At 33.4% G+C, this 23573-nt stretch overlaps 4 protein-coding genes and 1 long non-coding RNA gene across 16 annotated transcripts; all 5 read right to left on the minus strand.

The window, feature by feature from the left end:
• Positions 1-339: 339 nt before the first annotated feature.
• On the minus strand, positions 340-1177 carry LOC111012421 (uncharacterized). The gene is made up of 2 exons (XR_002601570.2): positions 784-1177; positions 340-536 (listed from the first exon to the last, which is right to left on the minus strand). It is a non-coding gene; the product is annotated as an uncharacterized LOC111012421 (long non-coding RNA).
• Positions 1178-3342: 2165 nt separating this feature from the next.
• On the minus strand, positions 3343-6199 carry LOC111012438 (protein DEHYDRATION-INDUCED 19 homolog 4). The gene is made up of 6 exons (XM_088126253.1): positions 5775-6199; positions 5533-5672; positions 4889-4966; positions 4490-4773; positions 4014-4130; positions 3343-3742 (listed from the first exon to the last, which is right to left on the minus strand). Exons 1-5 carry the CDS (start codon positions 5857-5859, stop codon positions 4022-4024), a joined length of 696 nt encoding a protein of 231 aa, XP_087982379.1. The 5' UTR covers positions 5860-6199; the 3' UTR covers positions 3343-3742; positions 4014-4021.
• A 2692-nt stretch (positions 6200-8891) lies between these two features.
• LOC111012443 (protein NUCLEAR FUSION DEFECTIVE 6, mitochondrial) lies at positions 8892-11782 on the minus strand. 12 transcript variants are annotated; one of them, XR_002601574.2, is made up of 5 exons: positions 11500-11782; positions 11302-11423; positions 10905-10988; positions 9963-10006; positions 8892-9169 (listed from the first exon to the last, which is right to left on the minus strand). XR_002601574.2 is itself a non-coding variant. In XM_022286595.2 (4 exons), the coding sequence occupies exons 1-3, from the start codon at positions 11661-11663 to the stop codon at positions 9999-10001; spliced, it is 294 nt and encodes a 97-aa protein (XP_022142287.1). In that variant the 5' UTR covers positions 11664-11781; the 3' UTR covers positions 8892-9169; positions 9963-9998. The 12 variants fall into 12 exon arrangements, 5 of the variants coding, with proteins under 5 accessions (XP_022142287.1, XP_022142289.1, XP_022142286.1 ...); XR_002601575.2 differs by having other exon boundaries at positions 9949-10006; XR_002601572.2 differs by having other exon boundaries at positions 9064-9418.
• Positions 11783-13415: 1633 nt separating this feature from the next.
• LOC111012415 (uncharacterized) lies at positions 13416-14662 on the minus strand. The gene is made up of 3 exons (XM_022286562.2): positions 14286-14662; positions 14038-14190; positions 13416-13869 (listed from the first exon to the last, which is right to left on the minus strand). The coding sequence occupies exons 1-3, from the start codon at positions 14295-14297 to the stop codon at positions 13624-13626; spliced, it is 411 nt and encodes a 136-aa protein (XP_022142254.1). The 5' UTR covers positions 14298-14662; the 3' UTR covers positions 13416-13623.
• Positions 14663-21840: 7178 nt separating this feature from the next.
• Positions 21841-22906, minus strand: LOC111012294 (protein E6). Its single transcript, XM_022286385.2, has one exon. The coding sequence runs from the start codon at positions 22854-22856 to the stop codon at positions 22047-22049; it is 810 nt and encodes a 269-aa protein (XP_022142077.1). The 5' UTR covers positions 22857-22906; the 3' UTR covers positions 21841-22046.
• Between the last annotated feature and the right edge of the window lie 667 nt (positions 22907-23573).

The raw sequence follows: 23573 nt of genomic DNA on the forward strand, positions 1-23573 counted from the left end.
GAGGAACTTTGTACTTATAATCTTGTCTAAAAAAAATCATAAATATCATTTCTCCAGCAAGTAGTATCAAGCCTAACAGGAAATTTTACCACACCACCATCAATACTTAAATATCCATCTAGTTCAGTTCATATGATCTTCTGGAAACATGGAAACAGATCCTCCAAGATTATTTCAAATCAAAATTGAATCTGAACCACCCGATACTTTTCTAACTCTTCTACCAGAAAATCGTAACAGACTCGATTCTTGCGATCTACTGTCATAAAAATGAGAAACGCAGTGCACAGAGAAGTAGAATTACAATCCACAAGAAATTAGATAATCAGCCAACCGACATTCAATGATAAACCATGCGTTGTGTAAATTTGATTATTACTTCATCATCGTTATCACAGTTAAAAATCGTAATCCTAGATTGTGAGTTCAAATCATAATTGCCCGATATATACAATCTCCAATCTCGTGTTCATCTTCGATTAAATGATCCACTACTCGGCTTCTCCAATTCCTACCATCCAATCGCACCCAAGAAGCTGAAATCACAACCAAATTTACGCATTAGACGCCGACTCACAGACGAAAATCCGGCGTTCGTAAAAGTTTCAGTAATTAGGTTTAGTGAATCGCAGATCCGGGAGAAAGGGGGGAAATGGAAGCAAGACAACCAAAACAGAAACAGAACGAAAAGCCCTAAGTTGTCGCAGAGAACACTCCCGACGAAAATGGAAATCGGAAATCGGAAGGGACAATCAGCGAGAAGAAAAGGGGGAAATCAGGTACCTGAGAGATCGGACGGTGAAGCGGTGCCAGAAAGCGTGGAAGAAGAAATTAGCGCCATGGAGGAAGACCACAACTCCGGTACAGCCCAAGACGAAAAGCTCCAACGCCATTAGAATTGTGAAAGCAACACAGAATCGCGAAGATCGAAGAAGGAATTGAAGTTGAAACCTAAAAGGTGTCAACTTTTAGATTTGTTAGATTAGATTTGTTCAGTGAAAGGGGCAATCGGGAGGGAGGTTTCAGACGTTCTTATCCATTCTCCTATTAAGCGATAGGTCCCATTACCGTTATGTGGGAATAAAACGCACTTTTTTTTGTGACAATTTACTTTACACCGTAAAAGGTGTCAATTTCTATTATATGCCGATTTAGTTTTATAATTTGTAAAAATATTTTTGTTCCTAATCAATTTATTGATCTAAATATATGAGAGAATTTATTAGATATTAATAAAAATTTTACGTGTACATAGATTAAATTGTTATTGTGACGTTAGAGCAGAGAGAAAGAGTACATGAATAAATCTGAGATTTTGGAAGAATAATAAAAAAATACTTATTGAATAACATTATGAGTTTCTTATTGATATATAAGTATATTAGTGATATATTTTATATTAGGTATATTATTAATAAGACTATAATTGAGTTGAAGATTTTGGTTTAACATTAGAGGTTTTTTGTTGATATATAAGCATATGATATATTTCATTTTAGATTGATATTATCTAACAGAAGCATATCACTTGTACACTTGGGCTCGATTTTTAATTTTTTTTTTCATTTGAATTGGACTTTTTTTATATACTTTTTAAATGAAAAGGCGTGGCTATATTGGAAATTAACTATTATTTTTCTCGTTGCTATATTTGCCGCAGGCATTTATTAATAATCGGATTTAAGTTTTATCAATTATAGAAGGCTATAAAAAGAAAACTAGAGAGATCTAAATTTCTAATCTAACAAATTTTGCTTTTGCTATTTTGGAAGGGGGGTCTGCAGCCGTGTGATGCGTTGTGAACCAGGGGATTTGTGGGAGAATTAACGGTGGAGATGGATGCGCACGGGAGTGGGTAATAAGTGGGGAATCTTTCAACTTTTCGAGTGGTCAATTTTATAGCACCGACCGCCGACCGACCGCCGCCCCCCTAATTATATAATTTCTCTTATGGGTTATGGTTATGGATCCATATACGTAGAAATATCAAGGACAAGTGGTGAAATTGTTTACAAAATTAAAATCATCAATATTAATATTCATAGTAAGAATTTATGGCCTACGGAGTTTTAATTTTATTGGTCTAGATACTTTAGTTAAATCACCCGTTTATGTTACAATAGGATTAACAAACTCAAACGAATATTTGGTATAAAAAAAAATACATAGATTATTGATCTCATTGTTGATTAGTTTTAAGATGAAACCCTATAAATTCTAACAAGTTTATCAACATTTAAGGCTGTGTTCATATAATTCTTGCACTTTCATTTTGTTCATTATACTTCCAACTTTTATTTATTTTAATCATTGTATTTTGAGAATGTCTATTTTGACCATTGTACTTAAAAAAAGTGATCAATTTGATTCCTATTTGTAAAATTTGACCATAAATTTTATATATATTGAAAACTCTTTAACACATATTTAATGCTAAATTTCAAAAAATCTAATGGGTGAAGAGTGATCCAACAGAAATGAGATAGAAATAAAAATGAAGGATAAAATAGTTACTTTTTAAAAGTCTAAAGACTCAGATGAATAAACCAAAGCTGAAAGTTGAGAAGCTAAAATAATATTTAAACCTTAATTATTCTGGCCTTTTGCTTGAAAGAATTGTGCACAATAACTAATTATTCCCTCTCACAATTTAAAGTAATTTTTGACCTAGCATTTATTTGCCGTCAAAATGTTTTTTAAATAGAAAAAGAAAAGAAAAAAGAAGCCGTCTCCTATCTTTCTAAATACACTTGATGAGTGTCTAAAAAAAAATAATAAATACTAAAAACTTGATGACGATACGCGTTTCCGGATGTTGACTCTTGGAGATGTTGGTTAATCAATCATGGTCATCTAAAACATTAGAAGCTAACAACAATGATTAAAATTTAAGTAAAAAAAAAAAAACATTGAAGTTTACGATCTGACATATAGAAAATACATCAAGGAATTAAATTTATTATAATATAACAACTTTGAATTTTCAAGCCTTATAATAAACGACATCTCAGAGCCAAATAATCAAGTCAAATAAACATAACCACACAGCACAGCTTTAAGCTTTTAGATCAAAGGGACAACATAGAACAAAAAGTCAAATTGTTTCACAATAACAATGTTTAAATCTTATACTTTTATAAAGTTTCAATTTAGTTCCTAGGTCAAGTTTCCCCATTGTTATCATCGCTACCACATTAATATTTAGGGTCTGAGAGATTTTTGGGAGATTTAATCAAATTCTAGGGCCAAATTAAAGCATATAAAACCACAAGAACTAAACTGATATGAAGCACAAACAGCTAACTAAAATGATAATTTAACCTTAAAACTAAACATATAAAATGATAGCTGAAATAAGTTGGATCTATAATGATCTTGGTCACTCAGCATTATATGCAATGTTCTTCCATGAACATCCGTTTCCCTGTTCTCAATTATAACACCAAATTCCAATTCATTATCACGCTATAATAAATTGCAGCGTCTCAATTTCAAGATGATAGTTCAGCCAAGTTGTGTCATATTGAAAAGAGAAGGTTTTAAAAGAAAGCATCGATAATTTCTTGGAAGTAGCCCCAGGCCCAGTCCCAATAGTTGCCATTTAATCCGAGATTCTTACGCTGTGTTGACCATCGAAGTTTCGCTTCAAATTTGTCCTTGTATTATGGTCTGGCTCCTGGTCCTGGCCGGCCCACCCTCGAGCGCCAATGAGCTCAATGCTCCCCTTTTGTCGTTCACTATTCTGAAATTTTTATATTCAAATTCTTCTTGCAACACAACCACAATATTGTACAATTAAAATGATCAATAAATAAACAGACAGCTTTATATTCAACGTAATCCATTCCTGGTTGTAATGAAGAATAATTATCATCAACCAATACTCAAAGAGTGTTTGACCTCAATGAGTTTGATATTGGGTCGACAACAAATAAAGCCATAAGAATTAAACCCAGAAGTAATTCAACATCTGTTAATTTATTCATTTTTGCATCATTTTTGTAGGAACTTACTGCTTTCATTAGTCGTTTAAGAGAGTTGAGAAAAGCATATCTCGCATAAAACCTGCTCTCCCAATAGCCTGTCTCATTCTTTTTTCCCGTTCTTCCTGGCTCAAAGAAGGATCAAAACTGGAGAGAGGGAGAAGAAGTGTTAATACTAAACAACAGGAAGCAATAATCAGAGGGTATTACTAGATTAATTCCTCCGTCAATGCATAACAGGCAGATCTCTGTTACTTGAGTCACTTGACTATGGTCATGAAGTTCTCTTACCTTCTGACCATCCAATCAGAGGTGAGTACTTGTAAAGGCCGCGACTTTTCAGTCATGGCATATGAGGGAGTTGAAAGGTATCAATAGTTTCTTGATCTAACCAAACCCCGCTTTTGATGAACAAAAACAGTAGTGGCTTGAAGAGTAACAATAAGAGAGGAATCCATTACTCTAAAGGGAAAAATAAAGAAAAAGAAACGGATGTGAACAAGTACCTTGGTTTCCAAATAGGCGAAGGGGCCACATTCTCTGAAGATGGCTCTTCGGCAGTCGTTAGCATGGATTTTGAAATATCTTCAACTTCAGAGGCAGGATAATTCAAAATGAGTGATGATAGAAATGGATCATGAGTTGCACTAGGCACATTAGTGGTGCTTGTACGGTACCCAGTGCTCCCTAAAAGCACCTGCAGATGAGCCTCACGAAGGTCCCGGCTCAACAGAGACAATGCCTGACTGTTGGGGATAGCAATTTTACGTAACCTGTGACGTCTCTGAAGGTAGTCCTTTGTTAAGTAAACAAGATAGGCATAGCAAAACTAATAATTTCCTCCTCAAAGTATACCAATCAAATGGTAGCAGTCAATAAAAACAAGGTTAAAATTTAAAGGATATCTTGTATAAGTGCCCATGGTGCAATGTTATATGACTTAACATGTCTCCCATGACTTTAACTGAGCATATGGGACAAACCTGCAAGGAGAATGCAAATTAAGCAGAAGCCTACTTTCTCATAAACCAATAATCCAAAAGAACAGATTAAGAAAGGGACAAGACGCAGAGAGAGCTTATGAAAGATGATGCGGAACAAGTTTAATTCTTCTCACAGTTTCGTTCCATTACTTTGGGGATTTCATCGAATAATGAGTAAGGGGGAAATAATTTTACAAGCAAACGGAACTGCTAGAGAATCAAATGGATGTTAGACATAAAACAATTCTCAAGTACAGCAACTACAAACGATTGACAGAATTATAACTACGGTACGTCCTAAACAACAACTGATAAAAGCTCTCATGAATTAGACAATCCAGCCGGAATCATTTCTCAGATCACAAAAACCATAAATCTTATGAGAGCCTGTCAAAGGACCTAAGCGGCTAGAAACGCTGAACATGAAACGAGAGAATAAATTGTGGAGCAGCAGTCAGCGACGATTCAAATAATTGCAGTAGCATTAAGAAAAAACTATACTACCAGGAGAATATATAGTATATAAAATTGGTTGCACGCAGATAAAAGAAAAGGAAAACACGTACCGTGACTCTTGTCTCGCAAGAGTGCTCGTCTTCCAGATGCGAACAGAGGGACATAACGTCAAAATTCTCATAGCAATAAGGGCATGGAAAATGGGGGCGGCCGTCATCATCCATCTCCAAATCATCGATTCCCAATAGATCTAAACTCAAGCAACAAGGAACAAGAGGGGAATAAAGATTCAACGCCGATAGATCATGAAATTAAAAGGAAAAAAAAAAAGAAAACGGAAGGGATGCAAAACCTAAGTTGGAGCTCTGGTGATGATGCTGCAACATATACTGGCGCTTGGCGGCGGCGAGGCGGGAGGTCCAGAAATCGGAGTCCATTTCCTCCGGCAACCAGCGGGACGAAGCACTGGGTTGGATCAAATTAGAATCTGAAAGAGAGGCGGGAAAAAAACGAAGAAAAACACAGCGGCTTCCGGCAGTATTACCTGTTGAGAACGAACTTCAGGAAGCGTGCGTTTGGATTGAAAGAAAGAAATGGAAAAAGAGAGAGAAAGATAAGAGGAGATGTATGGTTGGATTGAATGATTGATCGAAAAGGAAAAGGAAAAACGGGGGGAAATAAACGAATTGAAGCCGGTAGTTCGCTGATTTTGATTTGACCTTTTCCTCTAAAATTGAACTTTCACAGAGATGGATGAGGTTTCGAGGTACAGACGCGAGCAAAAATCGCGTCTCCAACGCCTTTTCTTTTATTATTTTATTATTCATTTTTCTTTTCCTTTTTGTCATTTTCCACATGTCCTTTTGGTGGTTGAAATTTTTTCTCATTTTCCATTTTTCTTTTCTTTCACAACCATCCTTTTTCTTCTCTTTATCATGATTAGTTTTTAATCTAAAATAATTATTGTCAATGGTTGGCAACAGAAAAACTTTATTCTTTGGAATTATCTCAATAAATAAAAAAGAAAAAATTTATAAATAGAATTCAAGTTCTAAATACCGAATTGAGATAATGTTTTTTAAACTTAATTTTACATATGTTTAAAGTTTTCAAATTTTAGAGACTTCTATTTTTTATAATACCGATTTTACCCTTTTTTATTATATTTATTTTTATTATAGTTTTTTTTTGAAATTTAAAAGATTTGAATCTCTAAATTGTAATCATATTCGTTTAATGATTGTGAGCCCCATACAAAATTTCAACACTCGATCACCCTTTCAAAAAAAAAAATTTATTCTCATGATTTACCATTATTATTAATGAAAAAAATATCCACTTTCATCTCTATTCATGTGTAAATTCCCACCAGTTGTTGGAAGCCACTGTTGGACGCATTTCAGATTTGATTCAACAGGTTCCTTTCCATTCGAGCATTTTTTCCCTCGTATATCCCAATATATCTCTATACACGAAAAGTTAAAGAGTGCAAGCCAACCATTATAAGATATATCCCCATATATTCGTACACACAAAAAGGGAAATACACAAATTTGTTATGGTGCTTTGTATGCTAAGATCAAACTCACTATAAGATATATTCCAATATAACCCTATATATACAACTATTGGATACACTACTTAGGTATGGAATGAACGTTAGGATATATTGGAATATATACCAAAAAAAAAAATAGTACAAGAAAAGGGTTTAACAGTACAAAAAAAACAAGGTTTTCAACATAAGGATATATTGAAATGCAAACTTTTCAATTGGGATAAACGGAGATGAACTACTTCGGCGATGGAGAAAAATGGAGGTGGGGACCGGAGACGAAGGAGCAGAAACGAACGATGGTAGAATGGAAACAGACTGCTCGGCGACAGGAACGGACAACTCTACAACGGATACGAAGCCTCTGAGACAGACGAAGCAAACGAATCGAAGCAGACGAATGGAGGAGCAGACGAAATCAAGGTTAATCGTCGGAGAAGACGCAAGCAGTCGGAAGAATAATCCCGGCGAACGGAGAAGAAGACACGAACCGTCACTATTTTCAAATTTGGGAGTTTTCGAATTTGAGGGATTTGGAGATATTTTTGGATGTTTTGGTATTTTAGCAGCAAATATCATGAGATTCAAATTATAACCTTCCAATGAATTATGGAATTTAAAAATCAATGAATATTAATGTGTATATACAAAAGGATAGTTTTGTAATTTAGGTGATGAGTACCCTCTTAAATAAATTTGTTTCATGTATAAATTTCATACAATGTAATTAGGATATTTAAATAGTCCATAATTCTTATGGAATTCTTTGCTTAACTTGACTCAATTGTAATGATAAAACTAAAAAAAAAAATATATATATATATATATATATATATATTTTTATAAAAAATATATGATCTTTTTTTAGTAGAACCTTGTTGGAGACACTCCATTTTTTATTAAGATTCAATCTACTAAATATTTAGTTTAATCTAAAATATTATTAATTAAATATATCTAACAATTTTGTTATTTTTAATTTAACGTTGAATTTTAAATTTTCAAACTTAAAATATAAATATGAGAATAAAAATAGTTCTAAAAAATAAATATGCTAAACAGGTGTTCCAAGAAACATGTCGAACATTCTTTTAACTCTCAACAATTTTCACTAACTGTTAAAATACTTATTTGAATCTTAAATATTAAAAAGTTGATTGAACCTGAGAATGGTAAAACCAAAATACTAATTTTTGAAAGTTCAATATTAATATGAACGCTACCATGAGCCATGAGCATGATAAAGAATAATATAAACCGATGTTACCTGATGCAATATTTAAATTTCATCATATTTTAATTTAAACGATAAACTAAAGAAACAAAATCATCCACGAATAAAAATATAAAAAATAAAAGTAAACAAATACAATCAAACGAGCCAAACGGTTAAAAAATGGTAAAATGAAACAACTAAAATCGATTCCCGGTGCACAGAAAAGAAAAATCCCATCCATTCTCACTCGTGGAAGCATAATGATAATAGTTCTTTAAAAAGGCCACATTTCAAAATCCACAGAAAATTTCTAATTTGGTATACTGGTGTTTCAGCGTTGGATTCTTTTTTTTTTTTTCAAAATATGAAAATACTTTCAGTTGTTAGATCATTGAAAATTAGAGCTTGTTTGTGGATATTTCCAAATTGTACAGTTAAATCTATTAATCACTTATCCAATGCTTAAATTAAAAAAAAATTATAAATAACCGGTTTCAAATATCTATTCTGAGTCATAATATTACCTATAAAGACATGTCTAAATCATGGGAAAATTTTTGTTGAAAACAAAAATCAAAACAAGATTTATTTTCTATTTCTAAAGTGTTAACAAGAGGTCCATCATTAGAACAAGTTTCGACCATTTTCTACCTGTAACTTTTTTGAATTCTTAAAATCAAAACCAAAATCGAAATAAGTTCACCTAAAATGCTTACCATTATTTCATACTACCAAATCTAGGCACCCTTTTCCTACTAAAAAGGTAACTGGAGCATCCAATTCTACATTGGTTGGACTTGGAAGGAAATTACTTACTGTTACTTGCAGGGAGAATCATAAAAACATTATCCTACAGTTGGAAATCTCAAATCATCAACCAAGTCACGTATCGGCTTAATCAAAATCTTACAGTCTCCATTCAAATTCTCGAAACTATGATCGATGCACCACATCTCAACAGACAGTAATCATCCATCTACAATACAACAGAAGGGGAAATGTAGATTATAAACATTGTCTAAGATCTGCATAACCAAACTAATCTAAAGTTCAATTTTTATGCCCAAAACACATCATGATTAATGAACAATGCCATGTATATTGTTATCCTCCAGCTTGGAAATTGTAAATCTGTCCACCCCTAGACTTCTAAGGCAAGTAAACAGTAAAGAATCACACAGCAAGTCGCTTAGCCAAGTTCAGCAATGAGCAATCTCTCACGATCCTAGAGAAAGAAACATGTGGCGTTAGATATATAAAGGCGCAAAAGATTGATGATGGAAGCAAGGTTGCATTCTAGAAATTGTATATCTATTACCTACTTTAGACAATGAGATTGAATATGGGGACGGGACTGAAGGGAGCCTGATAGCATATTTCAACGAATAGAAGATTTCAAGGAAGGCCATCATGGAAAGTAATGGACGCAAGGGATCAGTCATAGGAACAGCTATGGGTGTACTGAAATTATTTCTAAAATGCGAACATAAACTCGCTCTTTGATCTAGTTCAATCTGGGTAAGCCAGCTACATACAATTCTGTTTCAAGGAGTTACCACAAGGAACTTGTATACGTTCTATGAACCCAAACACTATTCCCCTAGCCTTCTCCTAATACTATAACTCATTTCAACTGCACTAATTAATCTTTTGGATCAATTTGTGCGTGCCGCACTAAAATTTCAATGTTGCTGATGTTTGTATTATACTTCATAATAATTCTTTTAGTCGAAGGAGGAAGGCTTGGATGCTAACCTAGAAATGATTACCTTAGGTAACTCCTGCTCAGTAGTAGCATTCATCATTCAAGAATCTACAACATAAACACAAATGTAGAAGTTTCACTTTTCAGGGTGACAATGATGTAATAACACCACTTTATAGAAAGTAACAATAAAAGGATATGAACTTAAGTAAAGTCCCCAAAGTTTTAAGAGAGAAAACATTTATACAGTAGTTATAACTCAAGGATGGTAACAGTCATTGGTAATGGTGATTATAACAAAATTACACTACCTTCCAACATGAATATCAACCTACACAAACCCAGTTATGAGTTTGTTTCTCCCTACTGCTATAAAAAACCCAATGTCACTGAACTACTCAGTGCACCGAAAAACAAGCAATACATGACTTTATTCCAGCATCTTGTCTTTAGAGGGCAAGTGCTCGAACCATCCGACATTCTCATACATCATCATTGCAATCTGAGTGTAGAAGAAATCAATATCATCCTTGTCACATTACTAAAATTAATGTCATCAATGAACGAGGAAAAAGAAAATTCATAGGTAACTTGACCTTTTTCACACACTATTCTCATTATTGTGCTCTGATATTAATCCGATATAGTGAATAAATAATCAAGATTGAGCTCTATAGACACTAGTTGAAAATTCAGACAGTGGATAGACGGTAATACCATAGAGCACCAAAATAAGGAAATTTTAAAACATAACCAGTAAATTATAATCCATTGACCTCCAAACCATTGAATCAGAAAATCTGATTGGTCTAAGGATTAAATGGATAAATAAAACAAATAACTTTTCCACTTAGAAAGGCAAAATAACAAGATCTGAATAATTTATTTGGAGTTTCAGTCAGCCAACGTCCAATATGTCGTACGAACAAAGGTTTGAATCCCTCAGCTCTAATTCAACCACAAAAAAATGATTTTCTTACATAATCTACTCTGAGTGATATTTTACCATTATTTCCACAAAGTTGACAACAAAAATAAATCCAGTCATTCCATCGGCTGATGCTAAGACCTCATCTAGTCTCGTCTTGCCCTACAAAAGGAAAAGCAACGTGCACTCTTTCATTGCGCAAGAGAGTAAGAGATGGGTCGTCGAAAATGAAATTATAAACTCTCAGCCAGACGAACAAAAATGTTCATTCAATACACCTAAAAGATTACACCCCCACAATGAGGCGGAACAAGAAGGGCCACAAGAACCAAGCAACTTATTAGCTACTAACGGAAACTAGAATCCACATACAGTGCAAGAGGGAAATACTTAGGAACTTCGTCGGTGAATCATTACTCAATCCTAAAAGAAACAGTTCAGAGAGAACAATTCCACGATAGGAGCAAGGAAATACCTTCAGGGGTCCAACCGTAACTCCGACGAGAGACGGAAAGCATAGACGTAAGCAATGCAGATGCGGTAGCAGAGTGGTAAGGAAGCAACGATTCCACACAGCAACTCATTTCAACAGGAGACCTTCACAAATCACAGCACAAGTTTGTCACACGCATAACAGAATCCAAAAAACAGAAAAGTTGCATCGAAAATTTACCTCAAAATGCGATGGGATTGGGAGAGTGGGTTCTGCTTGGGCATGCCGAACGGAGAACGCGCTGATTTCACTTTGGCACCGCCGGTAAGTCTCCCGGAGATAGCGGCCCGCGCTACGGTTGATCTGAGGGCTGACCTAGCAGCCATGGCAGCGGCGGTGGACATACTTCAGGGATTTGGGACGGGAGTCCAAGAGCTCGCCGCTGGGGTTTTCTTGAGGTTTTAGCCCTTTCGCGGGATCGGATCCCGTTTTAGGTATTCGTGAATTGGGTGTATTCGCTCGTACCGTACCACATCTTTGAACCTTGCAGATCAATCATCAACGCCATATTACTCTGATCCAACGGCGCAAAAATTTCTACCGCACATAGCAATTTTTATTTTTTTCAAAAAAGTTCAATCTTAGCAACTAGCAAGGACGATAATTTGCCTTTTGTATCATAATGAAATATTCTTTTTATCTTAAAAATAATTTAAAATATTTATATTGCAAATTATACCATTTTTTTTATAAATTACTTTGATGAAATGGATACACAAAATATACAATAAATTATGTATGTCAGTCAATTTTGTTAAAAATAAATAAATAATTTAACGAAATAATTTCTTTTGGGGTTTACGTTTTAATTTGGAATGTTCAAAATTCAATCAATGATTTAGATTCAATATTTGCTTGTCATTTGGTTCATGATTAGATCTAGTAATTTTGAAATTCAACTAAAGTATATATATATATATATATATATATATATATATATATTTTTTTTTACTACAGCATGTAATATCTTTTCCATTCATATTCTTGACCTCTCTTCTTGTTAATGATATAAAATCATATAAAATCAATTGCAATTTATTTTCTATTTCATATTTACAAAATAAAACATTTCTCATATTTTTGGTAATGAATATCATCCTTGGTTCAATAATGTTTGAATAGGGTGGATAACAATGTATTTTTCCACACGTAAACTACAAAATGACCTCTCTTCTATTTCAGTCTATCAATCGTCTTTAAAACTTGAAAATGATTAGTTGGAGCTGAATTGACCATATAAAAGAAAAAAAATTAAAACTTAGGTTGGGTCATATTTATGGATGGAAGTTTGAAATCATGTGTTTAGGTTAGGCCTATTTAGATTATTTTCCTGCGCCCTCTTATTGGATTCAAACTAATGAACTAGTTAATACCTTTTGATTGCTAAAAAAAAGGACCATAGGGCCTCATTCTGCCTTTTTTGTTGGATTCGCAATTTAAAAACTCTTTGATCTATTAAAAATAAAAATAATCAAAATTTACCACCAAACTTTGAAATATTGTATCAATTGGTTAACCTAAACTTTCAATTGCATCTAATTAGATTCTAAATTTAGATAAGTATGGCGATTCTCTATTCAATTTTTTATTATTCACCTACTAATATTAACAGGAAAAAAATAATATTCAAATTTTTATTAATTCACCTGCTAATATTAACCAGAAAAAATTCATGTAAAACAATTTTAATGTCATTTTTATATGGATCTTATAAATTTTAGACCCATTTATGTTTTATAATTCATTAAACTCATCTAATTTTTTAAACAATTCAGCAAATCAAAATTTATCTTAAATAAAAATTACAGCATTTTTTAAAAATTTAAAGTGAAGATTAAAACACTTTTGATAAATTAAAATATTAGGATATAAATTCTTACTCTACCTTTTTTTTTTGGACAAGAATTCTTACTCTACCCTATCTTTGTCAAATAATATTTGATATTTTTCAAAAGAACAAAAAGAAAAAACATCTGGAAGTTTAAATTTACTCGAGAATTTCTTATTGCATTGATGCAGCACATGTAGATTGACTTCGAAATTCTTCAAATCCCCTTTCGATCAAATCTCAATATCTTGTTTTCTGTAGAAAGTGATGGGGAAAACAGAAGCTTAACCATTTTTCAAATCTTGTTTTAGAATCTTCAAGTACATAAATCCATCCAACTCTCAAAAGGATGAAGACGAAGCGAAAAATTCGCAAAGATAAATTTATTACCGACTCAAATCTTCCCTAGAATTTGTAATTACGTTGGGGGAATTCTACTTCCTTCTCGTTTCTGGTTCTTCATCGGATAATACAATTCAACTCCTCGAATTCCTCCAATTTCTGATCATCTTCAAGACGATACCGATCACAATCGGAATGCAGATTCGTCCCGATATTTCATCGCCGTTCGTTTTCGACACATCTAAGCCGCCGGCGTTTACCGATACACTCTCACTTCCGTCGGTGGCAGTCGGAAAGCACAACCACGTCTTGTCGGCCGGCCTTATTCCGATGAGCCGGCCGAGTGAGACGCTGTGGTCTTGGAAGAACGACGCCGTCGACTGCTCGATATCAGAAGAGAAGAAACCAAATGTAAGAATGGAGAAAATGCCTCTGTAATTATAAGTTTGAGCGGTTGCAATCGGCTAATTTCATCGAAATTATTTTCGTTACTCTAATCTGATTAATGGAATGTTTAAGAGTTGAGATTTGCAGGTAGGTTTACGAACCACAGTGTCGAGCTCGGAGGACGACAAAGAGGAGAAACTCATGGAAGGAATGTGCAAATTAGCTATCGTCGGTAACCTCTCCGGCTGCGTCATTCGAAGCCTTGTGTTCATAACCTCGAGACCAAGCGGCCATCCGCCGAGGATCTCTCGATCCTACAAAATCAAAATCACAAAGCCAAAACCATCATAAATCCACAATTTATTGGTACAATGACCACCTATCGAGAGTGAAAGAAATTAGAATGAACCTCTGTAACCATAGCTTTCGCGTCCGGAGATGGAACTAATTCTATGGAACTCAGCAAGAAAATGGCATGGGCGAGGGAAAACAGAGCGGTGCCGTGTATTGTTGGGTTGCTCAGAACAACCAAACGGTGAATAAGGGGTTGGTTTTATATGAATTGGAGGTTCTGATATTTGAATATGAGAAAAAAAAAAAGAAGTGATAATCACGAGGGGTTGCAGATTCAATAACAATTCAACAGGTTAGCAATTTGAGATTCGATTGCATTGAAGAAACTTGGATTATGGGCCACACATCACAATCAGATTTGATTATCGTAGCAAAAATTTCAGAGAGTTCGTATATGGTATGCCTCTCTCTGATCTTCCCATTGCGTCCAAAAAGCCACAAACAACAGAAAATAGTAATTGCACCTGAATAAGTAGTTCTTGATTTATGACTTTGATAATGATTGTGTTTTTTTGGAGTCTGTTTGATATACTACCGTTTCTGCTCTTTGCTGGCCGTATCTAATTAACAAGTATGCCTACTTTTGAAGATTCACTGGGCAGTAATGTACTATAGTATTTTTTTTTTGAGAATTTAAGAAGCAATTGATTGCTGGCTTGGTAGATTTATCTTCTACTAGAGTAAATCAATGATGCACCGAAATTTAAGGGGAAAATTTTCTTTTCCCAAAGTTTGGAGCTTTAAAATAACTTAGATATATAAATAGATTCATCTACTCTGATAGAGTTGGACCAATTGGGTAGATGCTTTTTTTTCAAGGTGGCCATTAATTCTTTTTGCCTTAAATATGAGCTGCTTGGCAAGGCCTCTGGTGGCATGCATTTATTGTGGAGCAAATTAATGTAATTTAAACTTCCCATTGACTGGAGACTCCAATCTCTAAGCTTAAAATATTGGGAGATCAACAAACTCCTAGCTTTCCTTCCACGTTGTATTTTTTTTTTAATTATAAAAGTATAATAATAAATTTTCATCGAGAAAATTATGCACAAATAAAACTCAAAATTTCCGCTAAGCATAATCAATAGTTTCTAAAGGTATCAAACATGACCAATGAAAGACATATAGCTACAATAATATTCATAAAATGTCACAGATATCTAAAAATAGAAAAACAAACTTAATGGATATTAGCTTTTTTTATTATTATATAAGTTTATAGTTTAATCTGATAAAATTGAAAATTTGTCAATGCTGACACATTTGAACATAGAAAAAACAAGTTTTCCAAATAATGGGAAGAAATATAAATAAAAAAAAAACTCCAATATTCAAAATAAAAATGATATATAACATGTTAGTATTAAAACTGTAAACTGGACAATAAAAGAAAAGATATTAGTAAGAAATTCGATAAGAAATAACTCGAATTAATGAACTTGATTTGTATTAAATATATGTAGTATTACAATCTCTCATGTATGATCATATGATTAATTCTATCAGAGGTGAATTTTAATTCAAGGGCTTGTGAGTTTGTTCTCGAATCAATGAGTGTGTGTCTTCAGCTTCTAGTGTATTGAAGAATCTTTAAAGTCTTCAACTTGTGAAGTCTTCGGTTTGTAGCCTATGGAGTTCTTAGTTCGGTTGCTTGGCGAAGAGAATATTCAGAATTCTTGAAGTCTATTCTTCGCGATTGTAGACGACCATGGATGCTTTAATGACTCTGAATCTCTAATTCCTCTAGATCTCTCCGAATGTCTGAGAGGTGACCCCCTCTATTGGCGAGTTTTATCAGACGACCTAGTCTTGATGTACCTAGTCTTATCAGACGACCATAAGAGAGATACGTGACATAATTTGATTCGTCGATTTTAAAATTAATTTAAGACACGTATAATTTTATAATTGGTCCTAAATATAATTTTGGCCAAATTTTATCTTTTTTTGAATTATTAATGTCTTTTAACTCTTAACCACAAACGAATTTAGACATATTGAGATTAAAATTTATTAGATATATTTTGTTAGTTTAACAAATGCGGGATATATAAGAGAAACGAACATTTCATGGAGTCTACGTATATAGGTCAACATCTAATTTGCTTGAAGTTGAGGGTGAACCAAAAAAATTGAAAATGATTGACCAATCTAAAATGATATGTCGCTGATCTCATTCACATTGGCTGCCAGTGGGGACTTCCCCAGTTAATGGTTTGATTTATAAATGATTGGTCATCTACTAATCCTTGAACTTTATATAGTTTTATTTTTAAATTATTTTATTTTAGACAATATAAATTTTAAACATTACAGTGCACTATCAAAAACTTTTTTGATATTTAGATATTCATATATCTCCAATCAAAGGTTGTGAATTCGATCCTCTATCTTCATAGATTTGTACTAAATAAAATATTTAGATATTCTCTCCACTCTTTTTTGTTTTTGTTTTTGATATAATATGTAGAAACGTCGAGGTGGGGATTCAAACTCACAAATTTTTGGTTACAGATATGTTTAGGTGGGTGAATTCTCTCTATCTTATTTTTATGGATGGAAACTTTAATTATTCTATTTTAAGCCAATGTAACATTTTATTTTCTCATTAATAAAATTTTATTTCCTCGAATCAAAACCAAATAATAAGATTCCGTAAAAAGTGTATTAAAACATTCTATGTTTCATTAAATTATTATTTTATTAATATATTTAGACAACTAGATGTACTAGTTGAAAAAAAATAAATTTCATTGATGAGTGGGTTGAATTTTGATGATTGGTGAGATGTGTTTCATGTGTCAATTAGTAGCATATGTCCACATATCCAAACTAGTTAATGAAACAAGGTTAAAAAATACAATTGGTTCTTGTACTTACATGACTAAAATTTGAAGTGGCATAACTTATAATCCTACCTGTGCAAAAATAAATGCCACGTTTACAGAGAAGAAAAGTAAAAAATTCTAATATTACGACAATATGAAAACATTGTTCGCCACTAAAGCAAATAATGCGAGACCTATTAAATAAAATGATATATTTTCTATAAAAAATGAAAATGTGAATGGAAGAAGTAGGTACTAGAAATGATTGGTCAATTTATTATGAGTGGGTGTATTTGAAGGTCAATTTATGGTTTTTTTTTATAAATATTTTTAAAATTGAATAAAATAAAAAATGACAAAAAATGAAAAAGAAGAGTAAGTGAAGCTCCATTCTAATCTTGGTCAAAATTTTAAAAAATAGAAAGGAGAGGGAGAAAAATCCCCCAATTCGACGGGCTGTGAGTAGGACTTGGTCCATAACATAATCGGCAAATCCAAGATGTACCAAACCAGCCCCGACAAATCCAAATGGCTGCTAATTGCAAACCCTAGAACAAATCCTCTTTAAACTTTGCAAGAGCACATAGAAAGGCCGATAAAAGTGAAACCTAGAAATGTCATTTCTTTTCTTTCGCACATGTGGTGGTATTTATTATTGCACAGGTGGGGATATTAGTTTCCGTTTGAAGTAAACAAATTTCAACCATATATCAACTTTTTGTGAACAAATTTACCTAATTGAAAATTCTTTTAATAATAGGAACCAAATTGAGAATTATCCAGCCTAATCTTATGCATAATTCATGAACCATTTAAGTTTTTTTCTTTTGCGAAATAATGAAATAATATGGCCATTCAAAATTGAATTACATAGAAAAAGCCAATTCTCGGCGGCTAGGCTTACTAAATAATGTGGGCCGTGGGACAGAGAGTTTGGGCGGTGTGTTTTTGGGCCTTCTGGTTTTTCTGATTTTAGTTGTGAGCCTGGGCCCTACGTTCTATGTTAGCCCAGAGCTCATTTTCCTTCCACAAACATTATTTGCAGGGAAATTTTAGGTGCCCCTCTTTACCATTCGACCTATCAAAACTATCCCTTACGATAAAGTTTTCATATTGGTTGACAATGCATATATATATATATATATATATTTTTTTTTTTTTCTGAGACAAAATTTGAACTAAAATATGAAAAACTATATTATAATGGTAAATTTTGAAACAAACAACATTGCGGGCTGTATTAAAAATCACTCTAAATGTCTAATCAAGAAAAATGACCGGAGACAGCAAAACTTAAATTTGGTACAACAAACGATGAAGTAACCTTCAAAAGAGAGAAATAGCCATGACCTTTAAGTTAGAGCTTCGACATGACCTCCGATAAGGCTATAATAGATCTTGGATAGGCCTAATAATCATGACGTGATGTGTGACGTTTAACTATCAAAACAAACATAGTCCAACAGTAATTAACATATATTAACAATTTAATTTTTCAATACTTTGAAAAGGAAGGTCTGAGACAACATTGGGAGGAATGATTACATAAAAAGAATAATGAAAACGAGAAGACAATTGCAGATTTAATGAAATTGAATCGTATGGATTTCGTCTTCATCTAATGAGCCGTGTCGGCAACAAGGAAAGGAGAGGAGAGGGTACCCCTGAAATTCGACACTAACGCAATAATTGTCCCTTCAATTCCACGCCATGTTCAATTTCTTTTTTATGTTGGCTCAAATTTAGGTTTCCTTTATTATTCTGTCAGATTATTGTACTCATTTCAATCATACTTCATCAAATTATATTTGTACTCCTCGTCCTGGTGTGCGATAATATTGCACTATAATTGCAATGACACACCATAAATATTCATAATTTATCAAGTTACGCGTGTAGTGTGTGATCTAGTAAATCATAAATTTAATCTGTAACGCCTAATAACTATTCAATCAAACTAAATTTCAACAAGTTACATCTATTAAAGTTGTGATTGACACAATGTATATAATAAAGATGTGGAATTGTGATGTAATTGTGATGAATATAGTTTGGGGAAATTAATGGGGGTGTGTGACTTGAGTTGTGACTTATGAGTGAATAATAATAATAGTAAGTATGAATAATTGATTAAATTGTGTAGTTGTAGTGGAATTTATTTTGAGAAGGAAGCACGTGACAATGTAGAATAATGGTGCGAATACAAAACTTATTCTACCACAAATTTAATGTAAAGCAGTGACCATAGCTTTAATTTTTTGACTGCTTCTTCAGGATTCATATATTTATTTATTTCTACTTTCACTTAGGCCCCACAAAAGCCAGAACACCGCATTTTGCTCAACTTTGAAAGAGAGAATTCCGCCATTCACGCCAACGCTCTCCAGTCACTACCGCCCACCTCAAATTTTTTTACTACCTAAATTTATAATTCACAAATATGGAATAATTTAGTTTTTTCTTTTCTTTTTGGAGTTTGTCTATGCCAAATTATGATTGTTCAGAGAATTGAAGGAAATCTATTCTGGAGGTAGACGACAACCAAAAATCATATATTCTCCAGACCAGCAATAACATTCGTGTCTCACCCAACAGTCACGAAATTTTAAGCGTAAGATCTGGTAGTGTACGAACAATCAAGAAATAAGTGAGATTCTTGAAGTATAATTTCTTAGTTATTGAGATAATTTTACTGTGAAAGGTCATATCAATGTGTGGGTGAGTATTTGAACCATCGATCTTTTGGTCACTCTAGACTTATTTATTTTATTTTAGTTTCTAAATTTTTAAAATGTCTATTTTAATCTTTGAACTGAAAAAAAAAAGAAACACTTTTTTGCTATAATATTTCGCCATCTTACATTTCACTTATTGATGGCCTCCCTTCCGTGGTTTGATCATATGATCACTAATAATACACATGCTTAAAACTACCTCATTAATTATTTGTTAAATACTAAATACAGGTAAAGACTAAAATAATTATTTTCTAAAATTGGGAAGATTGAAATGGAAATTTTAAAAGTTACAATAATGTTAATTAATATGTAAAAAACTTGTGTGATTGAATAAATTTAAAAAACTTGTATTATGTTATTTGTTTTCACGTGTATTTTAAGTGTCTCAGAATTAATTATATTTTTCACGTATAATCAATTGAAAAATTTGAAGTATAGCATGAGTTAAACGTAAAATATTTTAAAATTAACCTGTTGAAGAAATAAATGAGTACAACTATTAATAAAACAAAATTCAAGAAACACCCCAAAATCGAACAACAAGGTGAATAGTCACTGAAATCAATATTTGTTTTCCAAAATTAATTACCTATAAAATTACCGAATTATATATTAAAAAAAGTTTGCACAACTATATATAAGATATATAATCTGAGAAAAACAAAAAGGGAAAATTCCCAAAAGAAGTTTAAGATAATTGTCATATTTATAGAGATTGTACCAACAATAATGTCAAAAACCCCAATGATTAAAATTAGTGCATGGTTTAATGAATTGAAATAAAAGGGAAAGATATTGAAAATAATAGAAAATATTGCCTCCACTCCACCCATCAATGATCAAGTATGTTATTGCAATCCCCACAAATCCCAAAAAAAAAAAAAAAAAAAGTGCAATTGTGGATGTTCCCATTCCCCAGTCCAACTCATAATGGACCACCGCCGCAGCTGTCCGGCGGCCCAATCGAAGTTATCACTCACCATCCGCCACCATCTCCGCTTCTCATCTCATCTTCTCCGACATTAGCTCACAAAATAAAAACCCTAATTTTCAGCACAACAACATATTGTCCTCCAAATTTGTTCTTGTTCGAGTTCGAATTATAAATATAATATTTAAGACTTTATAGTTACTCAAATTTTCCTTGTATCTTTCAGTTTCAAGAATTTAGAGATGACATATAAAGGGCTACAACGTAAAATTTTATTCTTTAAAAGAATTGGGAAAACTTACAAAATTCATCATTTGGGTTAATTAATTGCCTAGCTTGTAGCCACACAAATTAGGAAAAAAGAGAGATCTATTGGAGCCTCCACAAAAACTAAGGATCTATGGGTAAGATTTCTATTTTTGTTTCTCATTTTTTATTTTATTAAGAAATCTAAGAATTCTGACAACCACTTGTTTTTTATTTTTCAGAACAAATAAAATATTCTATAGAAATTTTAAAAATGACAAAAATACTTTTAATTTGTTCTAAAACATAAATAAAAATAATCTACCATTTCTATTTTACTCTATTAAAAGAGGAAAATTGAAACAAAGAACAAAATTAAACTGAGAATAGAAACCGGCGCGGGCGCCCACAGACAAGATGATCTCATCTGTCATTGTTCTTTACCATTCCTTCTGCCTCAAAAACCTTCTTGAAAAAGACGAAAATGGAGTCACGGATATTTCGCCCTTATCTACTTATTTATGGTTACCCTTTTTTTCTTTTTCAGTAGTACCCTATTTTATTTTTAACAAACATTATCATTATGGACCACAACACTTTGTAATTTTTCACATCATGCATTCATTGCATCACATGATCAACCACACCAAACCAGAAATATTAATAATTTTATCTCACAAAAAAATAATTCCAATCTCTAATTAACTTCAAATCACTCCTTCCTTCAGCAAGGAGACCAATTGTTCAATCTACATCAACATCATCTATATTTTATTGCAATAATCTTTGATATAATGGAAACCAAAACATTTCTATGTGATCATCATATGCATCTCTTTTTTTCTTGCAACCCCCAAAAACAAAAGATGAACAAGTAACCACATTTATATATATATATATATATATATTTATATAAGCACCTTCAAAATATATAATTTAATCTTTGATTGACTCACGCTTTTTCCCTTTTTTTTTTTCTTTCCAACTGAACCATAATGAAATATCAAGTTAATTAATTAAAGCAAGATAGGAAGAGGAAAATGACATAACAATTCCCATGCTCACAACTAAATTCATGGCACGAACTGGTCGGGTTCCTCCTGGAACTCTGCGCCGCCGTTCTGGTACCTGCTTCCTGCCATGGAGTTACCGTACTCGTACGTGTTGCCATTGGTATTACCAAAATAACCCCTGGGCTTTCTGTAGTGGTGAGGCTCCCTGTCGAGGTCATAAAAGTATTTTCCATTCTCCATGAACCTCGTGTCGCTCATCCCTTGTCTCTCCGCCACGCCGCCGCCGCCGCCGCCGCCATTGTAATAACTGTTTTTTTCCTGCTCGTATAACGGAGTTGTGGTGTAATCGCCACGTGAGAGTCTCGTGCTCCCGAAGTTCCGTCGTCCGTTGTCGTAAAGATCCTTGTTGTAGTAAAACGAATTCTCGTACGGCTTCGAGTTGCCGTTTTGGAAGTTGTCGTTGCTGTAGTCATTATTGTTGTTGCTGTCCTCCTCCTCGTAGTACTCCTCCGACTCGGCTTTGTACGAAACGTCGTCGTTTTGGTAGTTGTAGTTGGTGGAGGTGGTGGTGAAGGGGCGGCCGGCGGCCGGATCGGAGAATTTGGCGTCGGAAGGAGGGAGCTGGCCGGATTCATGGCCGTAGAGACCGTAGCCGCTGTTTTGGGCTTGAGGGATGAAATTGGGCTCTTGTTGTTGTTGTTGCTGCTCTTTTTTTCCTGGTTTTGTTAAAGGTTCGATGGGGATTTCGGTTTCTTCCTTGACGCCATTGTTGGGTACTTTGCTGAAGAAGCTGCTCTCTCTTGCATGAATTTGGAGTAACAGAAGACTGAGAAGAACAAGAACAGAACAGAGCTTAACAGAGGAAGCCATGAATGGGAATTGGAAGATAGAAAGTTGGGTGAGTGCCGTTCAAGTGTATAGTGGGCGAAAACTTTTATAGAGCCCCTACTCATTAGGTGCAAATGGGTGGGGGAAATTTTGATATTGGTGGACCCTACTCTTTAGGAGAACTTGGAAAAAAAATCGTTTGTTTTAATTACCATTTCCATCATGTAGGCCAATTGGCAATTGCGTGTGATTGCTGTTTTTATTAATGTTACACCTTTAAATAAAAATCTGTCCTGGTTAATTATTAAGAAAAGATTAGCCTATATATATCAAATTAAGTTTGATTTAATTAAATATTTTATGCAAAGGTTATTTCTAGAATGGATGGCATTGATTAAACAACAACTCTAGACGTATGTATGGAAGAAAGAGGGAACGGAATTATTAAGCCGTGGGGTGATTCCTTTTTTGCTAACCTTGAAAGCAAAGGCCAAATGTGAATAATTAAAGAGGGGAACAACATTGCCCTTTTGTCGCTCTCTTTTTATATATAATTTTTAATGGGCATGGGGAAAAAGATAACATTTAATTCATTATTTTTAAAAATAGAGGTACATGGAAATTAAATAAAGTGGAGTGTTTGGTTTGGGTGAAGAGATTGATGTTGGATTGTTGAAAAATGTTAGAAGCTGAATAATGGAGCTGCAAAAGCATTCATTTTTTTGCCACAACCGTACCCACCAGCACCTAAAATTGAGG

This window comes from Momordica charantia, assembly GCF_013281855.1.
Source record: "Momordica charantia cultivar OHB3-1 chromosome 1 unlocalized genomic scaffold, Mcharantia_2.0 BLBB01000001.1, whole genome shotgun sequence".
Classification (NCBI taxonomy): Eukaryota; Viridiplantae; Streptophyta; class Magnoliopsida; order Cucurbitales; family Cucurbitaceae; genus Momordica; species Momordica charantia.